The 23,297-nt window shown below is 36.7% G+C and overlaps 3 protein-coding genes across 4 annotated transcripts in view; 1 reads left to right on the forward strand and 2 right to left on the reverse strand.

Moving 5' to 3' along the window:
• LOC127409651 (FERM domain-containing protein 5-like) overlaps positions 1-2,810 on the reverse strand; it is a 37,410-nt gene extending 34,600 nt beyond the window's left edge. For both annotated transcript variants that reach the window (XM_051644373.1, XM_051644363.1), the window contains exon 1: positions 2,549-2,810. In XM_051644373.1, coding sequence (XP_051500333.1) covers positions 2,549-2,650 — 102 coding nt within the window. In that variant the 5' untranslated portion in view covers positions 2,651-2,810. The remainder of the gene's footprint in view (positions 1-2,548) is intronic.
• Positions 2,811-3,430: 620 nt separating this feature from the next.
• On the reverse strand, positions 3,431-6,104 carry LOC127409742 (transmembrane emp24 domain-containing protein 3-like). The gene is made up of 3 exons (XM_051644507.1): positions 5,836-6,104; positions 5,276-5,521; positions 3,431-5,192 (listed from the first exon to the last, which is right to left on the reverse strand). The coding sequence occupies exons 1-3, from the start codon at positions 5,977-5,979 to the stop codon at positions 4,959-4,961; spliced, it is 624 nt and encodes a 207-aa protein (XP_051500467.1). The 5' UTR covers positions 5,980-6,104; the 3' UTR covers positions 3,431-4,958.
• Positions 6,105-10,541: 4,437 nt separating this feature from the next.
• si:ch211-107o10.3 (uncharacterized protein LOC407663 homolog) lies at positions 10,542-14,861 on the forward strand. Its single transcript, XM_051644459.1, has 7 exons — positions 10,542-10,808; positions 11,256-11,396; positions 11,831-12,022; positions 12,164-12,325; positions 13,459-13,575; positions 13,685-13,889; positions 14,293-14,861. The coding sequence occupies exons 1-7, from the start codon at positions 10,733-10,735 to the stop codon at positions 14,387-14,389; spliced, it is 990 nt and encodes a 329-aa protein (XP_051500419.1). The 5' UTR covers positions 10,542-10,732; the 3' UTR covers positions 14,390-14,861.
• The last annotated feature ends 8,436 nt before the right edge of the window (positions 14,862-23,297 follow it).

A 23,297-nucleotide genomic window follows, 5' to 3' on the forward strand; every position in this document is an offset into this window, starting at 1 on the left:
ACAAACATGACCCCGCACAACCAATACCAACAATGAAGAACACCCACCATCAAATGTACCATTGAAGATTGCTTAACTCAAGTGTTAACATTTCATGTGAAATCCCATGTGTAAATAACTTATACACAGAACAATTAGAATAGTGTAGAGCCATGGACTTCTTGTCTTAGAATAAGAGGGTATACAGTATTTTGTTCCACAGTGTTTGCAAATTCTGCCTCCCAAAATCATGCAACTGAGCTCTGAATATCCTCAAACAAAATCATTCAGTAACTTACTGATGGAGGGCCCACTGCTAAATAAAAGTGTTTGAATAATCTCTAAATAATCCTCTAAATAATCTTAGGGGTCCATGTCATGCTTCACATAGAATCAGCTCAGACTGACCTCATGAAAAATCAGTGACAGGAGGCTGAATGTTTTATCTGTTAAAATCGGTTTATGCTTATCTAATGTCAGAAATGGCTGCCCCCAGTGGCAAAAGCTGGAACTATAGTTGTGACGCACTGTGCAAACAAAAGAACTTTCTACTGCTTTCGGGAACATTTAAGTATAAAGTACATTAAGGTGGTTTTCATACTGGGCACATTTGCTGCGGTCCGAATCTGAGTGTGATTCTTCCTGGCACCCCTGCAGCATTGGTCTTAGACTCACTTATGATTCTGTCAAACCCTGGTGCTTTTCCATACAACTTCATCACAAATGCACACAGTGCACATGATGGGGAACACAACACGGGTCACAATATTTACATGTTTTTTTTATTACTTTAGTGCCATTATGCACACAAGAGTGAAGGACACTTGCGCCTCTGTCCATCACATGTCGTAATTCACCAGATGTGCCTGTCCATAAGAAAACGACTATCTGCTGCTCGCAAACCATCTTTTTGAGGAGACAGTTGGTTGTGAGCAATGCATTTGCAGCCCTGCTTTCATTGCACGCTCACTCACGCATGTGTCTAAAAGGCACTTCAACTCTTCTGTGTCCCACAACATTTCCCTGCCCCTCATGATGCCCATGTGTTTTTGTGATATCATCATACTTAAATCAGCAAAAACGAATGCGCTAGTTTTTTTTTACTTACTGAACAAGTGTGGACCCTAGTACAGGTTGTTTTTTTTTTTTTCACTTATGAGAACCGTACCACAGTTCCATTGCAACTGAACTCAGACCACCTCCTACAAGTAGTCTTACCTTAGTTTAGTACCTGATCCTCTGTCCTAAAAACTACTTTTATATTTAAAATTATTCATGTGAACTGCACTCTGATTCTGACTAAACTGCCAATGTGAAAGCCTCCTGATATACTCTTAACCCTAACCCTAACCATAACAGTACTGAGCCCAAAACAGTGTTATTTCACTTCTTTGCAAATGTAGAATCCGGGACCACTCGCTGATACAAACAGTGAAAGTCAAAGAAAAGGCAGATGTATAGAGATTGACTTCACTTGAAATACCAATGGTCAGGGCCATTTTTAGCTATAAGCGGTATAAGCGGCCGCTTAGGGCCCCCATATGCTCAGAAACGGCCCTGCCAATGGTCTCTCAGGAATGAGGCTAGCAGCTATGACAAATTGTCCCACCAAAAATACAGTTTCAGACACATGACCATACTGACATATACTTATTGAATACAGAGCATGAGTTAAGAACCATAATATACTAATAATAACAGGTAACTGTTCCCCGCATACAATCTACACTGTACTTTATCTAAGATGTAAATGAACTAGAGAGGCAGATCCTGGTATTATTTCCAAGCAATGGGCAAACAGCATCCACTGCTTATCATGGAAATTGTTGTAAATCTCCACACCAATCAGATATGAAAGCTGATTTCTCTTTGCAGTCGCAGGTGTAATATTCATAATGCAATCATTTACCAAGAATAGAAGAGTGCAAAGAAAACTTGTACACTTGAGTCGACTTGCATAATGTGTAGAGATAAACTGATTCCAATATCTGATTTGCGCTGTCATCAACATGCAATTACCTCTGGTATAAAATAACTTGATCTGAAAAGCATCAAAATATGCACAATGACTGTCACTGTAGATCTGAAAAATCTGCAACACCATTACAATATTGTACATAGACAACAACAATTCAGCAGCTGTTGTTGTTCTCCAAAATCTGTGGAGGCAATTTAATCTCTGCATCAGCAGGATGAAAACTCATTAATGAAAATATGTAGGTATAACAGTGACGTAGCACCTGGAACCTTTCCACGGGACTCTCTTTTCAACCCCATCTGCATGGAGCAAAATGTGCCCAGAAGAATGTGACTCAGGTCTCGACGAGTCTGGCGATACGTGACAGATGACCTGCTGCTCTCTAAAGTCTTCCGACGGGTCACCAAACTATCGCTGATTCACTCATAATATATGCCAAAAGACATTTCGTAACACGTTAATTATCCATTACGCATTGCAGACCTCGTGCATTGTACATCGAGGATTTTCCCGCTTGAATACGCAGCATCAGCACCGCCAGCATTGAGACACGTGTGTCAGTGACGGGGATGAAAACATGTAAATACTGACCTGAACCGTACAAGTGTATTCCGAGTCGTCAAGCAGTCGGACTGTACAGTTGAATTCCCTGTCAAGACTCCGATCACTGCCGCTCATGAGTCGGCTCAACATATTGGCCAGTCAGTACAGTCACAGGGGACGAAAGCATTTAGGATGAGTGCAACATGTCACTCGCTTCATACATGCCTGACAGACCCTTCTCGGTGATCAGAAGCCCCTTTAAGTCATTGCTCCCCTTCATTTTCCTCTGGACTGGACGGTGTGGTCTCCTCTGCTGTTGGTGATTTCATGCCAATGTTGGAGGTAGTCCAATGCACTGAACAGACTCAGGCACAACAGCCCATCCATATTCATACATTATTTCTGGGGAGGGCTGAGGCGGAATTTATTCATAAACTGGAAGCGAGTCAATTTTCAGAACTGATTAGGTGAACATTATAGATTTGTCTTCGCGTCTTATTCAAAATCTACTGAAGAGAGGATATTGTAACGGTCCACGACGTTCTTGAGAAAATAAGAGTTGTTTTCTGTCTAATAAGTTTATTCTACACTATTACGGCCATGCAAATTTATTACACATCCTAATGTGACAGAAATCAATTATGAGGGTCTCTTGATTGTGCAATCAGGTATACCGTGATATAATAAACATCAATGAGTCATTCATTCACATTTTCAGTTATGTCATAAGTGAATAGTGATGTTAATCTTTCATGAGATTACTGGTTTTCTCCCATCACAAATAAATAAATACTGTATCTCAACCTACCCCCGGTGGTGAAAGACGTGATTTTAAAATGCAAGCACCTTTCTGCTTGGCCAGTTGGCATCTCAAACAATAGATTTCTTATGATTTGTCTGTGATTATATTATATTAAACTGACACAGAAAAACATTGTTTTTATTTATTCAATTAATACAATGAGGCAAGAATACAGACAACTCAAAGCAAGGTATTTATGACAAATTCTAATTAATGAATGTCACAAATCAATTCATCTTCCATTCACACTTTTGGGCTGAAAAATGGGAAATGGTCAAATTTGTAACAGATATTTGAAACTGTAAACATTATCTCTGACTCACTGCATAAAGACATATTTATTGGTTATTAAGTATTAACATAATCTAGTAATGTCTAGAAAAAATAGTGTTTAAATTGCACTGTAAGTTAGTGATGCATGATAACTTTTAGCTGGGAAAAATCTGTAATGGTGTGCATGCAGTTGGCACTTAAAGTTGCACAATCTTTGAAATTATGTATGGGAAGTAAATTATGAATTTCAATGAGCAGTTTTTATTTGGCTAGATGGTTTAATATAATCCCATGGATTTTTCCTTTCGAATGTGGTTCCTATAGGAATATTCAAAGAGGGGCTTCGCAACATTGAAAAACATGTTCAGCACAGTAATATATTCACTGTAATATTTAACTACCAAAATAAAATTATTTGTTTTATATACGTATAAAGGTGTATAATAAGAAATATGCATTTAATGTTAACAGGTGAAATATTTAAAGGCATATTTCACCCAAAAATGAAAATTCTCCCATCATTTACTCACCCTTATGCCATCCCATATGTGTATGACTTTCTTTCTGCTGAACACAAACAAAGATTTATAGAAGAATATTATAGTCCCATACAATGCAAGTGAATGTGACCAGGACTTTCAAGCTCCAAAAATCACATAAAGGCAGCATAAAAGTCATTCATATAAATTATTTTTTACTATTTATCTCCACTTTCACTTTCATATTCTGAAAGTAAAAAATATATAGTAAAAAAGGGATTGAAATGTTGATCTGTTTCTCACCCAAAGTGACTGCATCACTTCTGAAGAAATAGATGAAACCACTGGAGTCATATGGATTACTTTTATGCTGCCTTTATGTGATTTTTGGAGATTGAACGGTCTGGTCACCATTCACTTGCATTGTATGGGCCTACTGAGCTGAAATAGTCCTCTTAAAATCTTTGTTTGAGTTCAGCAGAAGAAAGTCATAAACATCTGAGATGGTATGAGGGTAGTAAATTATGAGAGGGTGAATTATCCCTTTAACAAGTGACATTTTTAAAGAGAACAAAAGCTGATTTTTTTCACAAAACAAGATCAAAGAAGAACAACACTGAATACTAAGTATTAATTAATTCAGTGGTACAAACCAACAAAAAAGACGTGGCAGAATAAAGGTGCAGCAGATCCTCCCATTACTGCAGTAGTATTAAGAGTAGTGCACACAGAGACCAATTTGAATTTACTACAATAGATATTGACCTTTGCACAGCATTTAGTATATTACTCTGCAATTAAGGCATTCTGTTTGAAATAGAAGTAATTTTTGGTTGGTTGTAGGCAACAGTCTGATCAGCTGATTATCTTAAAGGATAGAATAAGGCAGACAAGAGAACAGAGTCTATGTGCTGGTGGCAACATAGGTTTTCTTCTCATTGAAGAAACTTTTAAGTATAAGCACCTGGCTAATACTAACAACAAATAGGATGATGGCCTCTCCAATGGACCAATAGGCAACACGTTCATTCAGGTCTTCTGCCCTGATTCGGTCTTGAGTCTCCCGAAGACGATACCAAGTCTGAGAGTCTGCAACCACTTTCAGGATCTCATGGATGGACATGCAGGCTGACTCCATCTGCATGATTTAATCAGAGGTTACGATCAACTGAGTATATACACACAGATCCAGAGGAGAATGTGTAACAGCCAGTTTCTCACCTGTGTGAGAGCTGTTGCTCTGTTCATGTCAGGCAGTAATGGGATCTCCTCTCCAGTTCTGAAGTCCAGGTAAACCGTTTTGTGAGAGAAGGTTGAGAACTCGTTGCTGAAGCAAACCTTGTACACTCCCTTCGTGGTTGTTGTATGGGAAAAGCTGTCATATTGCTTCTTTCGTTCCTGATACAGGACATTATTCATTGGATCTGTCACAAAACAGTCAACATCATAGTTCCCTCCAGCTATAACCTGTACGAAAAAGAAAATACGTAGGAACATATGGTATATTGGTATACATGGTATTTTCTGTGATACCTGAAATAAAATTAACTCATTTGTAGCACAGAGTCAAAGTGTAAACAGTCTGAATGTTTAACACAGTTGAGCGAGCCATACAATCACTGTAATCTCCCATTACAGTGGGAAATTTTACCGACACTGGGACAAATAAAAGACAATAAACCAGTATTATAAAAAACGTTCTGCAAGCAAAACACGTGTGTATTTGGAAATATTAAGAAGCAGCTAGATCAAACATTAATGTTACACAGCGGCACAGTTACCTGAAAGTCTATTTCAAACTTGGCTCCCTCGTCTAGGTCCTCGTAAAAACATTGTTTCTCGTTATCGGGCAGTTCAAATGTTAATTCGGTGGCATTTACTAAAAATATGTACACTGCCAAAATTAACAGACAAGCGTGCCTCATGCTGTTTAAGTGAAATAAAACTCTAATTATTCTTTAAAATGAACACAAAGGCTCTTCCATTGAGTAACAGTGTTTACTCGGCACAGCACACCAACTTGACAGGCTGATGCGAAACACTTCTGACGTGGCAGGAGGACAGGATGCTTCCGGGTTATTAGGCGGTTAAGTTTTCAAAATAAGTGTTTTGAATTATGTTTCGAACGCGATTATTTCAGCAAACCGAAGTATGATTACGACTCATTTATTTTTCTAGAAGTAACAAATTAAAATTCATAAATAAAAAACTATGGTAAATCATGAAATTAAATAATAATAATAAAAGTAGTAACATTGCTTGCGAAAGTGATCTCTGTGGAACTTTGATATTTATAAATAATATAATTTCAGCAAAATACTGTTATTAAATTGAATACTGGTGTTTTATTTCAGTTCATGTTTTATGTTCAAAACAGGTCCACCGGTCTAAAGCAGTGTGGTACTGTAGTGCACTGGCTTCTAAGGAAAGTCAATGTCTCAAATAGAACATATCCCAGATAGCACACATACATCCTTGAGGTGTCTGTTTTAGATCTTTTCACCTGGAAAGCATCACAATCTAATTAACATCTTCTAAACATCTTAAAAAAATCAGATTTACAAACATTCTAAATCATAAACGTCTCAAAGACATCTGATGATCTGAAGGTCTTATTGACATCCGAGATGTACAGATGAGCAAACAACATAAAAAATACGTCTTCCAGATGTAAACACACACATCAAATAGACGTCTGGGTGATGTACCTGTGCTATCAGGTCTACAGTCTATTTGATGTGTGTGTTTACTTCTGGAAGATGTATTTTTTTACATTGTTTGCTCATCTGCAATACGTCTTTAAGACACACAGTATGTCAATAAGTATGTCTCAGATGTCAATAAGACCTTTATAAGATGTCTTTGAGACGTTTCTGATTTAGAATGTTTGTAAATCTGATCTTTTTAAAATGTTCAGCAGATGTTAATTAGACTGTGATGCTTTCCAGATGAAAAGATCTAAAACAGACATCTCGGAGAGGTACACATGCTATCTGGGATGAGCTACGTCTGAAGTGGCTTACTTTCAGAGTACAGTACTGTATTTGATGAAGGACACACTTCTTGGCCGGTAAAACAGTACATTCTTTAGGTATGCATGCGAGGAGTATGAATAGATTGCAGACATACTTCGTCCAGGAAGGATTGGACTGAGTATTCTGACCTATTACACCATTTACATACTGTTTTATTCTGAGATGCTATTCTGCTCACTACAATTGTACAGAGTGGTTATCTGAGTTACTGAAGCCTTTCTGTCAGCTCAAACCAGTCTGGCCACTCTCTGTTGACCTCTCTCAACAACAAGGCGTTTCCATTCACAGAACTGCCACTCACTGGATGTTTTTGGTTTTTGGTTTTTGGACCATTCTGAGTAAATTCTAGAGACTGTTGTGCATAAAAATCCAAGGATCAGCAGTTACAGAAATACTCAAACCAGCCCGTCTGGCACCAACAATCATGCCATGGTCTTATTCACATGACACAGCACTTCTCAAAGTAACCTCTCTATAAGGTACCCTTTTGTTTCAGTTGACTGAAGGTAAATATCCACTTTATCCAACTTTGTTTATTGTCTGTGTTCTTAAGTATCCTGATACAACGTGAGAAACTGCACCATTTGGTATAATAATTTTATTCAGTGAGAGAGAGAGCGTACTGAAAGAATCGCAAGAATCGCAAGTCTTTTAGGCAATTCACTGAAAAGAACAGACTCAAAAGAATTATTCATTTGTGAATCAGGCATCACTAGTTCTGATTTTTAAACAGCCAACAAAAACATAGGATTCACATCATTATAGCTCGAATATTCTGATATGCATTTCTTAGGTCAGTCATGGTATGCACAGTGCGTACAGCTGTACAGCTGCTGGCGCCACTACTTGCTCAACTGAGAACTGAATTAGGCTATGTTCAGATTGCTACTAAAAATCCGATTTTTTGCATATCCAGATTGTATCCAGATGAGTTTTTGATAGTCTGGACAGCAAAAAACCACATGAAATCTGATTTTTCCGAATCTGATTCAAACCACATCGGGAGGTGGTTTCAAATGCGATTTAAATCAGATCTTTTCAGATGCGTCTCAGTCCGGACACTCTGGCTGCTCAAATCGGATTTCAAATGGTCTTTTGCGTCACTCTTAACGCGACAGACAACGATGACGTCATAAATCGGTGACTGCAGCACGGAACATCACAATATTTACCAGTCTCCTCCGTCACGCAGTTTTTCTTGTGCGATGGTGGAGTTCTGTACCGCGACTGGACAGGGCGCTTATTTGGAGACCAGGATGATGCACCTCCATTTTTCCCGCATCTGTTTTGAAAGCATCGTCACGTGGGTACGCCTACGTCGTAACCAAAGTAACCCATGCAGATAGGTTGGTTATGTCTGAACGCGCAAATCTGATTTGATCACTTGCAATTAATAGTGCGGACAGTCTGCCTGAAAAGATCTGATTTGAGAAAAAATCCGATTTGCCTGCAGTCTGAACATAGCGAGCCCAGCCAGGACTGGGGTTAAAAGGATAGGGCAGGACATTTTAAACATTTTAAATAAAGCCAGGTTTAGGCAATAAAACAAAAACTATATCTTTGAACATGTATTAGCCTAATTTACTTTACAAAGTTACCGTCTTAAAAACGAATAAATAAATAACATATCTTATACCATTGAACACTAATATACATACGGTACACTTAAAACAGTGCACAATGTATTGTGCCAGAACTCTGTGGTAGTGACACCTTAAATCAAGCATTTATTAGAATTTCTGCTGTTTGCTATTTGTGGGATATAAATGAGACTTGAGTAGGCAACTCGGGATGATACTGAATTAACAAGAAATACACACGACATCTTTGAAGCGTTCTTGTGTCTTCATGCATTCTCCAAACAGCTTTTAGACATGCTGACCTTTCTAAAGCTTCTGTTATTTTTTCATTGGCTAGGCATGAAAAATATTTGGAGCCTTAAACTTTGCCATGCAGCACAAGGTTAGGTACATAATGTGCTCATCCTGTAGTAGTACATGTTTTCAGTCCCTCGCATGATTAGCAAGTCTCATTTTAAAACACACCTAAGCACGTTTATAGCAATATGTGGTACTTAAATATAACAGGGGCTCCTTAATGTAAGTCTATTTTATTTGCCCGTTTTGTTGTCCTCTGGGAAAAATCACAAGATTGATGGTAAGTCTGCACAAGCACCACTAATTATTTATAATTTATTATTAAGTATAATAATAACACACAAAACTCTGCAGATTTCAACAGAATTCAAATACCCCTCATTCGCAAAGTTCTATTCATCCCACACCCCTTGTGTGTTCATTTTAAAAATATCTTGGCTAATTTGATTATGCATTTACACTCAAAAAATATTTAAGCAAATTTTCAAGATTTACGCATTTCAATTTCATAACAAAATTCCATCAAATTGAATTGTGTAATTTTTTATTTTTTAACTATATTAAAGCTGATGTCATTTCTGTATCTAACGCCACCGAATGGAATTGCAAAAATAAACAGTGTTTTCAAAACAGTTTTCTGAATAATCCCCTCATCTGCCCTTGAGTGAACAAACAAATAGCTCCCAATGCCATTAGTTGAATAATGTTGTTGGGCCGGGTCTGAGTTGCTCAAAACATACAGGAAATTTTATAGCACCACAGAGAGACTAAATTAACTTATGAATGGCTTATTTATAGTTGTCTCTGCATATTAAAGGAATATTACGGGTACAGTACAAGTTAATCCCAATCGACAGCATTTGTAACATAATAGATTTGCCCCTCCTTTTCTTTAAAAAAAAAAAAAGAGAGAGAGAGAGAGAGCAAATATCTGGGTTCTAGTGAGACACTTACAATGGAAGTGAATGGTACCAATCCGTAAACATAAAATTCTCACGGTTACAAAGTGTAACTGCTTTTATAAAATTATAAATTTCACATTTGTGCCTTTAAACCCTTCACAAATTGGCCCCATTCACTTCCATTGTAAGTGCCTAAATTTTTGCTTTTTTAAAGAAAAGGAGGGACGAGTCAATTATTTATTTATTTATTTTTTTTTTTTTTGTGGTAATCAACATTATATGCCACATATGCTGTCGACTTGAGCTTAACTTTAACCTGGGATAGGAGAAGTATTTTAACACTGAAAAAGTTACATACTTCAGCTTTAAATTAATACAACGGAAAATATTGAGGTTTTTAATTTTAATTTTTAAAAATCTTACTCAATTACATTTTTTTAAATTTGTTTAAATTATTTTTGTTTTTATTTGATTTTTGAGCGTAGCTATAATTAAGACAGTAGTATCCAACTCTCGGCTCAGTTAAACACATTTTAACATGTTCAAATCTTTTCTAAAGAATTCCGAAAATTTCCCCCAAAATAAGCGCAGAAAATGTGAAATGTGTGTTATCTGTTAATGCCGCAGCTGGAATTTTTAGTCATCAAGCAGACTCTTATTTTGAAAGTGGAGTGGACTGGACCGACTGGAACGTGAGAATGTAAATGTTTACTGAAAAGTATGGTCTAATCTTTCATCTTTAGGGTGTGGGCGGCAACCAGTCTGCAGTCTCTTTCTCTAAAGCCTTACATAATATATGGCATTCACTTACAACAAATTGGCATAATTATTAGACAGTTAAACGAGAATCTACCAGTTGATATAATGGAGGACTACACTAAACAAGTGAAGCAGTTTGTGGAAGAACACTCTACTGCAGTCGCAGTTGTTCTGGTTACAGGTAGGCTGAAGTGAATATCATTTGGATGAAGTGGGGAATGTCAGGTCATTTTAAAATGGTGAAAACTCTTAATGCGTCATTGAAAATCATGTAAGTTAGTGTATATGTTGTAGTTGTAATTATGTAAAGCATTAACTTATTTAATCCGCTTGAAATGTGCAATTTCTAAAAACAAAACAAAAAATCTGTAAAAATAATTTTCCAGTAATCATAAACGAGTATTAAAGTCATGGAAAGTCATTGGTAGGAACCCTGTGGGAACCCTGTTATATTTAAAAACTTTGAAGGATATGCATATATTTCTATAATTAAGAACATAATGTTTCTAATATTTCCCTCTTTTAAGCGTTATGGTTAACCTTTAACTCTGCTAATCAAAGGTACAAAGGTTATGAGAGTAGATAAGGGGTGAGATTTGATATTATAATTTTGCACATGTACCGGTAGGTGTCGGTCTCTTTGCACTGAAGAGATGGATGGGCGGCGGAGTCTGCCGAAGCAAAGCCCGCTTGGACGGCAAAATTGTACTGATCACTGGTGCCAACACTGGTATTGGTAAAGAGACAGCGGTGGATATTGCCAAGAGAGGTCAGAAGATGCTATTTTTATTTGTTAAGTATTAGATGTTAACTAATTGTTAACTGTCATTATATCATAGTTCAAAGCAGTTTTGTATATTGTTAATAATAGCAGTCCAAAGAGATATTCTGCTCCAGTATTTCACTACAGACAGAGAAGGTGAATAATTGAGTCACTTACTGGTTTATTGATTAACATGTAAACTGATTGATATACAGGATCTTCCACATGAATGGGATATGATATGTGCTTGGAAAGAATAATAAATCCTCTGAGAGGGGAGATAAAGCGGGTTTAATAATGCCATCCATAATTTCATTTCCATTATAAAGTTTAATGACACGGCTTCATAGTTAGAAACCTCTGTGGTCAGCAAAAGGGTACATTGTGGTGCAAAGGTATTAATTGCTGGCCAGTGATTGTCTATATGCTCCATTCTTCAGGTGCAAGGTTGATCCTTGCTTGCAGAGACATGGGCAGAGCCAACAAGGCAGCAGAGGAGATCAGGGAGAGGAGTGGAAATGGCAACGTGGTTGTGAAGAAGTTGGATCTGGCCTCCCTGCAGTCTGTCCGAGCTCTGGCCAAAGACGTACATGAAACTGAGGAGAGATTGGATATTCTGATCAATAATGCTGGTAAGGAATTTCAGTCAGATTACAATGCATGAGTGCATGGTTGATTTAATAACAAAGTAAATCATTTTTGTCCTGATCTATCCACAGATTACAAGGATTGCTGTCAGTAAATAAAGCCCATTATTTTTTGCTTGTCAACAGGGATAATGATGTGCCCAAAATGGCAGACAGAAGATGGCTTTGAGATGCAGTTGGGTACGAACCACCTAGGTCATTTCCTGCTCACCAATTTACTTCTGGACTTGTTGAAGAAATCAGCACCCAGTCGTGTTGTCAATGTTTCTAGCCTGGCCCATGAGACAGGTTTGAAGCCCTATTTATGCATTACTAACAGCTGGCAGTTTTAAAACTTTATACACTCACTGAATTTGCTCATAATAATGACAGATTGTTCATATTATTTTGTAAGTTATCTAAATTATTGCATAAATGTAAGTGACCCTTTGCTAAGCCCCGCCCTAAAAGTGTTTCTAACCAATCCTATCTTAGCAACTGTTGCCGTGCGCCATTTTTTCTGACAAGCGCTTGCTTTTTTCCAACAGGAGTCTACGGGAGTAGTGTATGTTTGAGCAGTTTTAAGTAGAATTTTATAGAAATGATCCAACAAATGTAAACTTTTTTTGTTGCTGGGTCACTTGTAATAGTGACATGAGGTTCCCAGAGAGGATACACGCTGTTTTTTTCTTTAAATAAATCTCGAGAAGAGCATGCTACGGATTCAATTGTGTCAGCCCTCATTCCAAAATAAACATGTATAACATCAGCAAGGACACCTACATTTGCTCCAAGGTAAATTAAAGCTAACAATTTAACAATAATTAATTTACATATTGATTCAGGTCTTAAATAAAGGTGATAGTAAACAAAGAGTTCACAGCATTATAGTGAGTGTGTTATGAGACGTTATGAGCAATTTTGTTCACTTAAACTATTGTTATCAGGTGTGTAATCGCTATCAAATGAATCTTTTCTCTGACTGATAATCATTTGCCTCAATTCTGATTCAGAGTCTACACAGTTTTCAATCAAATAACCGTGTAATTTAACAATTTCTGTTACAAAAACGTCAGATAAATATGCTTTACAATGTCATTTTTCATTCCAGCTCATGTAAGATTATTATCAGTTCCGTTTATGAGAATGTTTTGCCAAAAACAGCGCCATTCACGACAATCTCCCATTCATTCCTATGGGGAGTTCTGCAAAGCTTGTCAAAGCGAGCAGTAACCAAGGGTTGCGTAGCTTAGCGAAGGGTTCTATTGTATTATTTATTCTGGTATTTGTAGATGAGCTGTGCATTCATGGCATTCTTTTCAAACATAAAATAACTGTACATTTAATTTATATATTTAAGTATAATGTATACAAGTATTTATTCCAAGAATTAACTCCCAGATATGTAACTCGAAACTCTTTTGAATTTATTTCTTGGATAGGCAAGATTCATTTTGATGATATAAACCTGGACAAAAACTATGATCCATACACAAGCTATCTGCAGAGCAAGCTGGCTAATGTTCTGTTTAACCATGAACTAGCCGTCAGGTTGCAAGGTAAACTACAATAAAACTTTACTCACTCTCTCTCAGTATCACTCTCATACATGTATTCAAACAATCTCAAACATACTACTCTCAAACACGCTCCCTGTATAACATCCAGGCACAGGAGTGACAACTTACGCCCTTCATCCTGGGGTGATCCGTACTGAGCTGGGCCGGCACTTGTTGCCCTCTCTGCCTTTGTGGAAGAGGCTTCTGTTCATACCCTTCATTTTTCTGATCAAAACACCTTGGCAGGGTGCACAGACCACCATCTACTGCGCAGTGGATGAGAGTCTACAGAATTCTAGTGGTCTTTACTACAGGTCAGTTGCTGTGAATGACTTTATCACACGTGTTAACTGTGATTAGGTAAGATTGTGCTCATCAAGGCATGTGAGAGATGCTAACATATAGCTGATTAGTCTTCTGATCACTGTTTTTGAAGTTAGCATTACAACCCTCAGTCAGATTTCATTTGTCACCTCTCCCATGATATCATGCTAACATTGACTTTGGACTGCAACTTGCACCAGGTTATACAGTAGGAAAAGGTTAACAGTCTTGAGCCAACGATCTTTGTTAAACAGTCTTTGTAATTTTACAACAGATTTGCCTAAAGCTCTTTTATTAACACTTGATATTGAGTTACAGCATTGCCACAAACATATATTCTGTGTTCTTGTCCATTTCATGCTGTTGTACATTGCTCTTTGCTGTGTTTTGCAGTGACTGTGCACCCAAAGAGGCAGCTCCTCAGGGTAGGGATGATGCTGCAGCCCGCAGACTGTGGGACCTCAGTGCTTCCATGGTGGGCCTGGCTTGAGACAACACCTTGCCCCATGAACTACTGTCTTCACTTAAGAAGCGTGTCCCCTTTTTCCTCCACAACCTTGCATTCCTAAATTTTAGACCATACTAAATCTGCTTAACTTTATATGAACAACAAAGAGGCTCTTTGAATAAGAATGTGGAAAAGTAATAATGTTCGATACGCAGGGTGATATATCAGAGACATTGGCTCTGTAATGAAGTGCCTGTGCAACATGATAAACCGAAATATAAATCACTATTAGAAGCATTAAATGATTTGACATTTTATATACGTATCATATTTCTTTGTCATATTCTGCATAGCCGTACAAATTTAACAAAAATACATTACAAAAGACATTTGATCTACGCATCAATGCAATGTAAAAATATTTTGATACAATGCATCAAAATATTATTATGTGTAAAGATAACCATTTCCATGAAACCTATTTTCGAATCATGAAATAAAGACTGAATTATTACTTCTGTGTGCATTAGCAGTTCTGCAAAAAGAAAATCCTTGTGAGTTTATGGTTTAAAAAAAAAAAACATTGCATAAAAACTGTAGCATGACATGAGTTTTATCTGAAATCAAAATAGAACTTGATTCTTTTCCTCTTAGATAAACATTTCTTTTTTCACAAATGTATCTTTAATGTGCATATTTAAAACTATAAACTTGTGGATTTGATAGTGTTCTCATTTAGCCATAAGCATCATCAGCAATAAATAATTACAGTATGTCTGCCATAGGAAAAGTAAAACATACGTTCACTCAATTTCAAAGTTTATGAATCTTAGTACCAAGAAATAAATATGATTTCTGGCTGAAATTATAGAGCTTAATAGGAATATTCCGGGTTCAATACAAGTTCAGCTCAATCGACAGCATTTGAGGCATAATGTTGATTTCCACAAAAAATTAATTTAGACTTATTTCTCCTTTTCTTTAAAAGAAGCAAAAATCGAGGTTACAATGGAAGTGAATAGGGCCAATTTTTGAAGGGTTAAAAGGTAGAAATGTGAAGCTTCTAATTTTATAAAAGCACTTACATTAACTCTTCTGTTGTAACTCATGTATTATTTGAGCTGTAAAGTTGTTTAAATCGTTATTTTTACGGCCGTTTTAGTGTTTACAGCGTTACGTAGTTATAGCAATGAAATTGTAAAACTGGATATACCTTTACACAAAAAAAGGTTAGCGTAACAAGGATAAAATGGGAAATGAGGCGGCGGAAACCGGCTGAACAGTCTAATATTTAATGAAACAAAAAGACACAAAACACACACGGCAGCTTAGTGTGGCTCTCTCTCTCCCGAACTGCCATATCCGCCTGCATTTATCCCTCTTCTCGGCTGATTAGCCCGACTGGGGGCCAGGCGTGCATAGTCACGGCCCGGCCCAGCCCCGCCCTCCTCCTCATCACAGTTAGTAAGTGATTTTATCACACTAAAATCATGTTAACAGGCATATTGTTTATGTCTTGTGGCTATACTTTTGAAACTGTGAGTATTTTAATGTTTATTGATTGGTCCCATTTACTTCAATTGTAAGTGTTTCATTGTAACCCAGATTTTTTTTTTTTTTTTTAAAGAAAAGGAGGGACAAGATGAAATTATGTTTAGTGGTTATTAAGATTGTGCCACAAATACTGTCCATTGAGCTTAACTTGTATTGAACATGGAATATTCTTTTAATGTGAATTGAGAAAAGTCCTGTGTTTGGTAAAGCTGGGTACAACGTTGTAAAAAAACAGGCTGAGATGGAGAGTTTGATGTTGCAGAGAGTGCAGCTTGTATACAGAGCACTTACCATAGTTGTACTTATAGGATTGTATACTGAGATATTCATACACATTATTCCTAAATTATCTTAGATTTAAGGTTTCGTATTTTTAACATATTGTCAAAATAATAATTGATTAAAATTAGTTCTCACTGGGACTTTACTATAAGTTATAGTATATGTACATGATTGCTATACCCAGATTCACACAGAATCTGCATGCGCAGAACTCAAACACTTGTCATTCATAAAGTGCTTGTTAATTTTTTTATTATTTTTTTCTCCCCAATTTGGAATGCCCAATTCCCAATGCGCTCTAAGTCCTCATGGTGTTGTTATGACTCGCTCTCAATCTGGGTGGCGGAGGACGAATCTCAGTTGCCTCCGCGTCTGAGACCGTCAATCCGTGGATCTTATCACATGGCTTGTTGAGTGCGTTACCGCGGAAACATAGCGCGCGTGGAGGCTTCACTCTATTCTCCGCAGCATCCACGCACAAGGCACTGTGTGCACCACCGATAGCGAGAACCACATTATAGCAACCACGAGGAGGTTACCCCATGTGAATCTGCCCTCCCTAGCAACCGAGCAAATTTGGTTGCTTAGGAGACCTGGCCGGAGTCACTCAGCATGCCCTGGATTCGAACTCTCGGCACCAGGGGTGGTAGTCAATGTCAATACTCGCTAAGCTACCCAGGCCCTGCGTGCTTGTTAATGAAATATTTTGTCTAATTTGATAATGCATTCAGCTGTCAATAAGACTGTGTTACTCTAAGCTCAGCTCCCTTTAACATATTTTACTATGTTTAAATCCATCCTGCACAATTCCACAGATTTTCCCTGAAAATCAGTGCAGAAAATGTGAAAATAAAATCAGATTATGTCTGGGCCTGGTTATACCTTATGCAAGGAGGCAAACTACTCACCTTTTAGCTAAAGTCACCTTTTTCTGAAGCTAGTTTGACAAAATTGTATGGTAAAGTTTTCTACATTTTCCTTATTAAAATGACTTGAAAGTGTTACTTAAAGCCTAAACCCACACACACACAAAAAATATTTAAATTCAATAAATGAATCAACTGAAAATATAAATTTTGAACATATGCTGACTTTCTCACCTTTTCCACCTCTCAAGAGTTTGCATTCCTGCTAATGATTATGACAAAGTACACAAAGTGTAATGTAATTTCAGTGGTATCTGAAAAAAAATCTAGAAAAAATAAAAAAGAATATGTTTGATTTAGCAAAAGTTTCAAAAGATTCAAATAAGTTTACCAGTAAACATACTGACAACTGGCAGTTCTTAAATCACTGGCATGCACACACATCACCACATACAACCAACACACCATCATCTGAAACTTCAGAGGACACAAAGCTGTAAGTGTCAGCCACATGCCCTTATCAGTTCTCCGTCCAACAGTTTCACCATCTTTAGCTGGGCTGGAAAAGTGATAAGGAGATGTGAGCGACCAATGGAACATATTCAACAGTCCCACTGAGAACTCAATTTCCCCAGTACAAAATTCCCACCTGCTCTGTCCAGCCTTATTTCAGCCAAAGGAACAGCAAGTCTTCCATAAATGTCTCCCAAAATAGGTAGCTAGAGAGCTGCAACTGAGATTAGCAAGTAGGAACACACAGTGGCTCTTAGTAGTTCTTGATCTGAGTCCATCTTCCACAAACCATTGGTTTGAAGCAGGAGTTTTTCATGGTCTAGTACAGCCTCATAGTCTGTACGTATGTCTCTGTGGACACTCCCCACAGATGAGTTTTATTTCCTCTCCACCCCACCTATCTGCAAGTCAACCCTGACATGCTATTGGTTCACAATTGGGGATTATAGGTCAAACCCCTTCTCTAGCCAAGGGTAGATGTTTACTTGTTCTTTGCACTGTCAGTCATAATCAGATCAGTCAATGAAAGGAGGAAGGCCAGGCCTGGTAGGTGTGTTCTTCCCAGGTGTGACTGAAATGAACATTCCAATCTTCACATACCTGTCAGCCCCTCTCTTCTTCTGCTTCCCTGGACAGAGAGGCTGTTTTTGTGGGATGTGTTGTCTTTTTCCTGTCAGAAAAAATGTCAAGAACTCAAACACTTATCCTCCTTGCAGTCCTTTGATACAGACTTTTAACAGACACACACTGTGACGTGCACTGTTTGCTCCAAGCAGTCAACATCACATCAAATTTCCCCACGCACAGACACAGTTAAAGATGCATTAGGGTGTGTGTGTTTGTCATTGTGCACATATGCCTCAAGGTGGTGTGAGAATACAGGTTTGTAGCATTCCAGTGAATATGAAGCCGCTTGCTGTACAGCTTCTGCCTAAGATGAGTTGTAACATGTAAAAAACATAATCATCATTCAGTGTGACTAAGAGCTCATTTTCTGCAATAATGTCTAATGGATGTCAGACATATATACCACTTTTGTCTGGTACAGGACAGTCTGAAGTTCCAGAAGAAAGGGTGGTAATGGGAAAAAGATGTGCACAATTACAAATACACACACCTATGTTAAAACAAACACACACTAGGGAAGGGGCCAGACAGCTGTCCAACTAATTAGATCACGCTCATCTGTCTCAACAAATGCTCTCTTCACACCCAGGACATTCTTAAGCCCTCAACTAATACTAACTTAGAACTTACTTTTTAAAATGTCTCTTTAGTTTTTCAGGTTCTGAAACTGACATTGCATTATATTCTTTGGAAGCAACAGACTTTACTATCAAAGGATATCTATATCTTTGTTTACTACAAGAATGAGTACTATATTCATACATATTCATACTATATTCACATTTAAAGTCATGGAATGTCCTATGGCAGAAATTATTGTTCTAAATAAAGTTTGCATGCAGTGTAAAGTGAATTTTTGGAGACCTGTAACATATACTATATATTACAAATTTCCTAGTGGTCCATTGACTATATTGGCAAATGTAATTATTATTTAAAAAAGAACACACGCGTGCAACCTGACTACAATGAGCTGAGCAGTCCTTCCGCCTGACTGGCTATTTTGCGAGTGATGGTTAGTGATGTCTTAGCATGCCTGTGTCAGGAAAAGGGAGCCAGTGAATCTGTAGGCTTTGTGGCTGATTATCTAGTTGAGTTCTTCTGGATGGTGTGAAAGTCCCATGCAATGCAAACAAGCCTCTGTCATCCTTTATCTGATCCTGGAGTTCCGTCCGAATCAGACGCCAGGATCATTCATGTGGATAACAGGATATGTGCTAAAACATCTTCAGTCCTGGAGCAGGATTACAGAACACACATTCCCAGCATTATCATCACCCATATCCTCCCATAACATTTTTTTAAAAATCACTCCCATAAAAATAACAATAATAATTTCATTAAAATATATTCAGTTATCAAAAGTTTAATTTTCATTAAAGTTCATTTTTGTGAACATATGTCTTTCAGGAAGCAGATAAGAAATATTTAGTAATTTCCTGCAAATTAACGTAAATTATGTAATTATGTCAAAATTATGTATGCAATGGCTTTTGGTACCATTTAAAAAGCATTAAAAAGTTTCTTTCTGTAAATTTCACCTGCCAATGTCTTTGTCAGATGTTTGATATTTTTTTGTATTGATTGATATTATTAAATGTAATATTACTGAATTGACATATTATTTTTGATATACAGTTTAACTGCAATATTTTATTTATAAGGTTTTGACCATAAGTTTGTCAACTGGAAATTATTTGAAATCTTTTCCAAATGAACCTTTACCCTTTCATTCCTGAAAACAGTTAATGGGTATATTTTATGCTTTTTAACAACATGATCTCAAAGATGTAAACCAACTTTACTTAATTTTCATGTTCTAATTATTTAATCATGATACCTTCAATTAAAAAAGTAGATACAGTAGCAAACAAAGGTCATAGTTTGCAAAACTATATATAACTAAGATGTTTATATTGCTTTTTATATGGGAGAAATAAAAATGTACAGTGCTGTGGGTCCCCAAAACCAGAACTGAGAAACACTTTTTTCCAGATTCAAGAGGAAAGCTTCCTGTCGTTATTTTCAGGTGATTATTCTGCCTTATCAGCAGTTTTTGTTTTATATGAAAGAGCACACTGAGACAACCACTTGTGACTGATTTACTTCAAGCTGAAACCTATGTTGTGACAAAATAACCCTGAGTTACAAACTTCTGACTTGCAAAAAGATTCCACACTCAGCTATAAGCTCACATAGGCTTATAACTGAGCAAATACCATTTGAACTAGCATAGAGATGAATGTGTAAACAAGTGTTTCCTTTCAACAAATGTTTGGAAATTAGGCCTATTTGTCTAATAAATTGCCTGCCTAAAAGAGAAAGAAAAAAAATAGGAAAATTAGGTTTTGAGCCAACTAAATTTAAAACTGGAACTACCAGTATTTTCATATTTTTTTGCTATAGCTTTTAGGTAAACATGTGAACACAATAAAACCAAACTGGCATACATTAAGACAAGAGTCATCTACTGTATATAATGAAGGTAGATTTTAACCAAAAGATTGAAATGTGTTCTCAGGACAAGGGTACTTTTCATAAATGTCAGGTCGGGACAAGTTGTCAAACGTGTTTAAAATGTTATATTTTATACAATTTATACATTTGATATTATTGAGGGTATTTTGTCACAAAAGGTCAATTTTTGTATCTTTTATCATTGGCAATGTTGTCATTTTGTTTGTAACCAAAACTTGAATATTTGTACTGTGCATTACAGAAATACGATTTTGACATTACAGAAATAAAAAGGACTCAAATTATTATCATGTTGCAGGGGACATTTAGCAGTGTTTTTTTTTTGTTTTTTTTGTTTTTTTTGCTCTCTCTTTACTTTAGTATCTATTGGCATCTGTTCAAGATGTACAGTAAAGTTGTGTTTATGAGGCTATACAACTAATTTTAAAGAGTGACCCTACTTCATACATGAATGTCACTTGAAGAATGTCACTGTGCTCGTATGCCAACTCATTATACTGCATTAATTTCTTTTGAAGTTGTCAGGCCACAGACAGTACCACTACCTACACTCTGAGCCTATAAAAACACAGAATGGAAACAAGACCTGAGCAAGACTTAAGGTCTCCCATGAACACCACAGCTCAATATGTCAGCACACTTGCATTGACCACAAGACCTCTGCTGTGACAAAGATGACTCTTTTAAAAGTATTATTGAACAGAAGCAGAATTTCGCATTGTACATTTACAAAATTCTCCCACTCATAATCCAAAAAGTGTTGTTGATTTGTTTGAATTGTTTTCTTGCTTGTTTTTGTCCATCAGTGGGACTAAATCTGTTCTCTACTATGACTTCCCAACATTTCAAGAAGCTTGAACGGCCTCAGGTTAACACACAAGAGCTGTGTCATGTATTTCTGCGTAACTATATAATAAATTGTTGGGTCAAAATATTTCATTGCTGGTCTCAAATTATTTACTGCATTCATACTCATTGAACACAACTGTAATGGAAATAGGAGAGTGTAGTTTGGATCAGTGCTCTAAAAGTGCTTCACAGTGTCAGATTCAAAATCAATTTCAATCTGGAAATAAACAAGAACTTTTATGACAAAAAGCAAATAAAAAATATTATTCTGCATTATTTTGGTCACTAAGCAAATTTGTGACATTGACCATTAACTTCTTTGTTCAAAAGGTCAGATTTCCTTGCTTCTTTGGAAAACACAAGATGCTCTTTGGAATATTCTTAAATCAGGCTGGGATAACATGGTTAATTTTAATGTATTTATTTATTACATTTTATCAATAGAAACATTGATCACGGGTAAATTTAAAAGTCTTTGTGAGTCAATACATGTAACAACATTGACATTTTCTTTGTGGTAATTTTTCTGCTGTATTTTCATGCAGAATTAGCTTTATATCACTTGTAACTGCTGTACTCTCTCTTTCAGTCAAAGCAGCAGTATTTTGACTGTGCTTAGGGGTTTAATAAACAGGTATGTATGGGGTAAGTTGACAATTGAGGTGCATCTATATGCTTAACCCTTAAATACATGGGAATTTTCCCAAACACTCTTACATATTCAGTCTTTAGAGACCTGGAATTATATCTATCACAAATGGGCCTAAAAATGCCCAGATAATGTAACATTTTTAAAATATTTTCAAGACAATTAGAATATAATAGAATAAAATATATTTTTCATAAATCAAAGTGCAACAATGCACTTTGTCTGGACAAATGCAACAAATCTGGACAAATCTAGAACAGGATTCATTACCTTTACACTGAAATTTCCTGAGATGCATCTGGCTGTCAAACACATACTGAGCTACACATAACACATAAGATACACATAATCTAAACATACTACAATCTACGCCCCTGTATATATTGATAATTCACCATTGTTGATAATTCATTGTTGCAATAAAAATCGACGTGAAATAGTATTTATTTGTGTGAATATAGTACTCATTTCTCTTGGAGTTAACAAAGAAATAGATATCCTGTGATAGTAAACTTATATGAAATAATCATGAAAATAGAATATATGGAAGTGCGATTTTTATTGCAGTTTTGGCTTTTTTTATTTATTTTGTTTTTTTACACAATTTATAAGAGAGTGATTGAGGAATACTAAAGAGGTGTGGGCAAAACTAAAAAAAATGGATGAGGTACAAGGGGTGGAATGTGGTCCCGAGTCACTAAAGACTGAGATATTCGCTGAAGGCTTACTCCAGCAGCACACTGAATAAATAGCAGATCTGGTTTACTAATGGGTAGAAATAATTCCATGTTTCTGTGCTTTGCCAAGTTAAGTATTTGAGCATCAAATGCACAAGAGGGCTGAAAACAGAGAATGATCGTATATAAAGAGCACACATATGCAAAGACAGTTTCTTTACTTTTTTGCTTATTTTGCTTATTTGCTCATTCATGTTCTTGAACTCAGTTTCAGCACTCTTACATATTCAAGCCTCTTCAGCCTCTTTAGCCTGCATGGCAGACACCAAGCAGGGCATCTTCAATGAGCGATGAATGAGATGGCTGTGGTAAAGTATGTAAATTTCCCAGCATGCACTGATACTGTTGGATTGTGTAGGTACTGTAGGCAAATTATTTTCTTATAAAGTGTGATC

Source organism: Myxocyprinus asiaticus, chromosome 2 (genome assembly GCF_019703515.2).
Source record: "Myxocyprinus asiaticus isolate MX2 ecotype Aquarium Trade chromosome 2, UBuf_Myxa_2, whole genome shotgun sequence".
In the NCBI taxonomy this organism is placed as follows: Eukaryota; Metazoa; Chordata; class Actinopteri; order Cypriniformes; family Catostomidae; genus Myxocyprinus; species Myxocyprinus asiaticus.

Excerpts from the sequence above, each read along its gene's own strand:
- LOC127409742 (XM_051644507.1), bottom strand. The coding sequence starts at position 5,979 with ATGAGGCACGCTTGTCTGTTAATTTTGGCAGTGTACATATTTTTAGTA. Across the intron at positions 5,522-5,835 it reads AGTTTGAAATAGACTTTCAG|GTTATAGCTGGAGGGAACTA; the intron begins GTAACTGTGCCG and ends TTTTTCGTACAG. Across the intron at positions 5,193-5,275 it reads GAGCAACAGCTCTCACACAG|ATGGAGTCAGCCTGCATGTC; the intron begins GTGAGAAACTGG and ends TAAATCATGCAG.
- si:ch211-107o10.3 (XM_051644459.1), top strand. The coding sequence starts at position 10,733 with ATGGAGGACTACACTAAACAAGTGAAGCAGTTTGTGGAAGAACACTCT. Across the intron at positions 10,809-11,255 it reads CGCAGTTGTTCTGGTTACAG|GTGTCGGTCTCTTTGCACTG; the intron begins GTAGGCTGAAGT and ends ATGTACCGGTAG. Across the intron at positions 11,397-11,830 it reads GGTGGATATTGCCAAGAGAG|GTGCAAGGTTGATCCTTGCT; the intron begins GTCAGAAGATGC and ends TCCATTCTTCAG.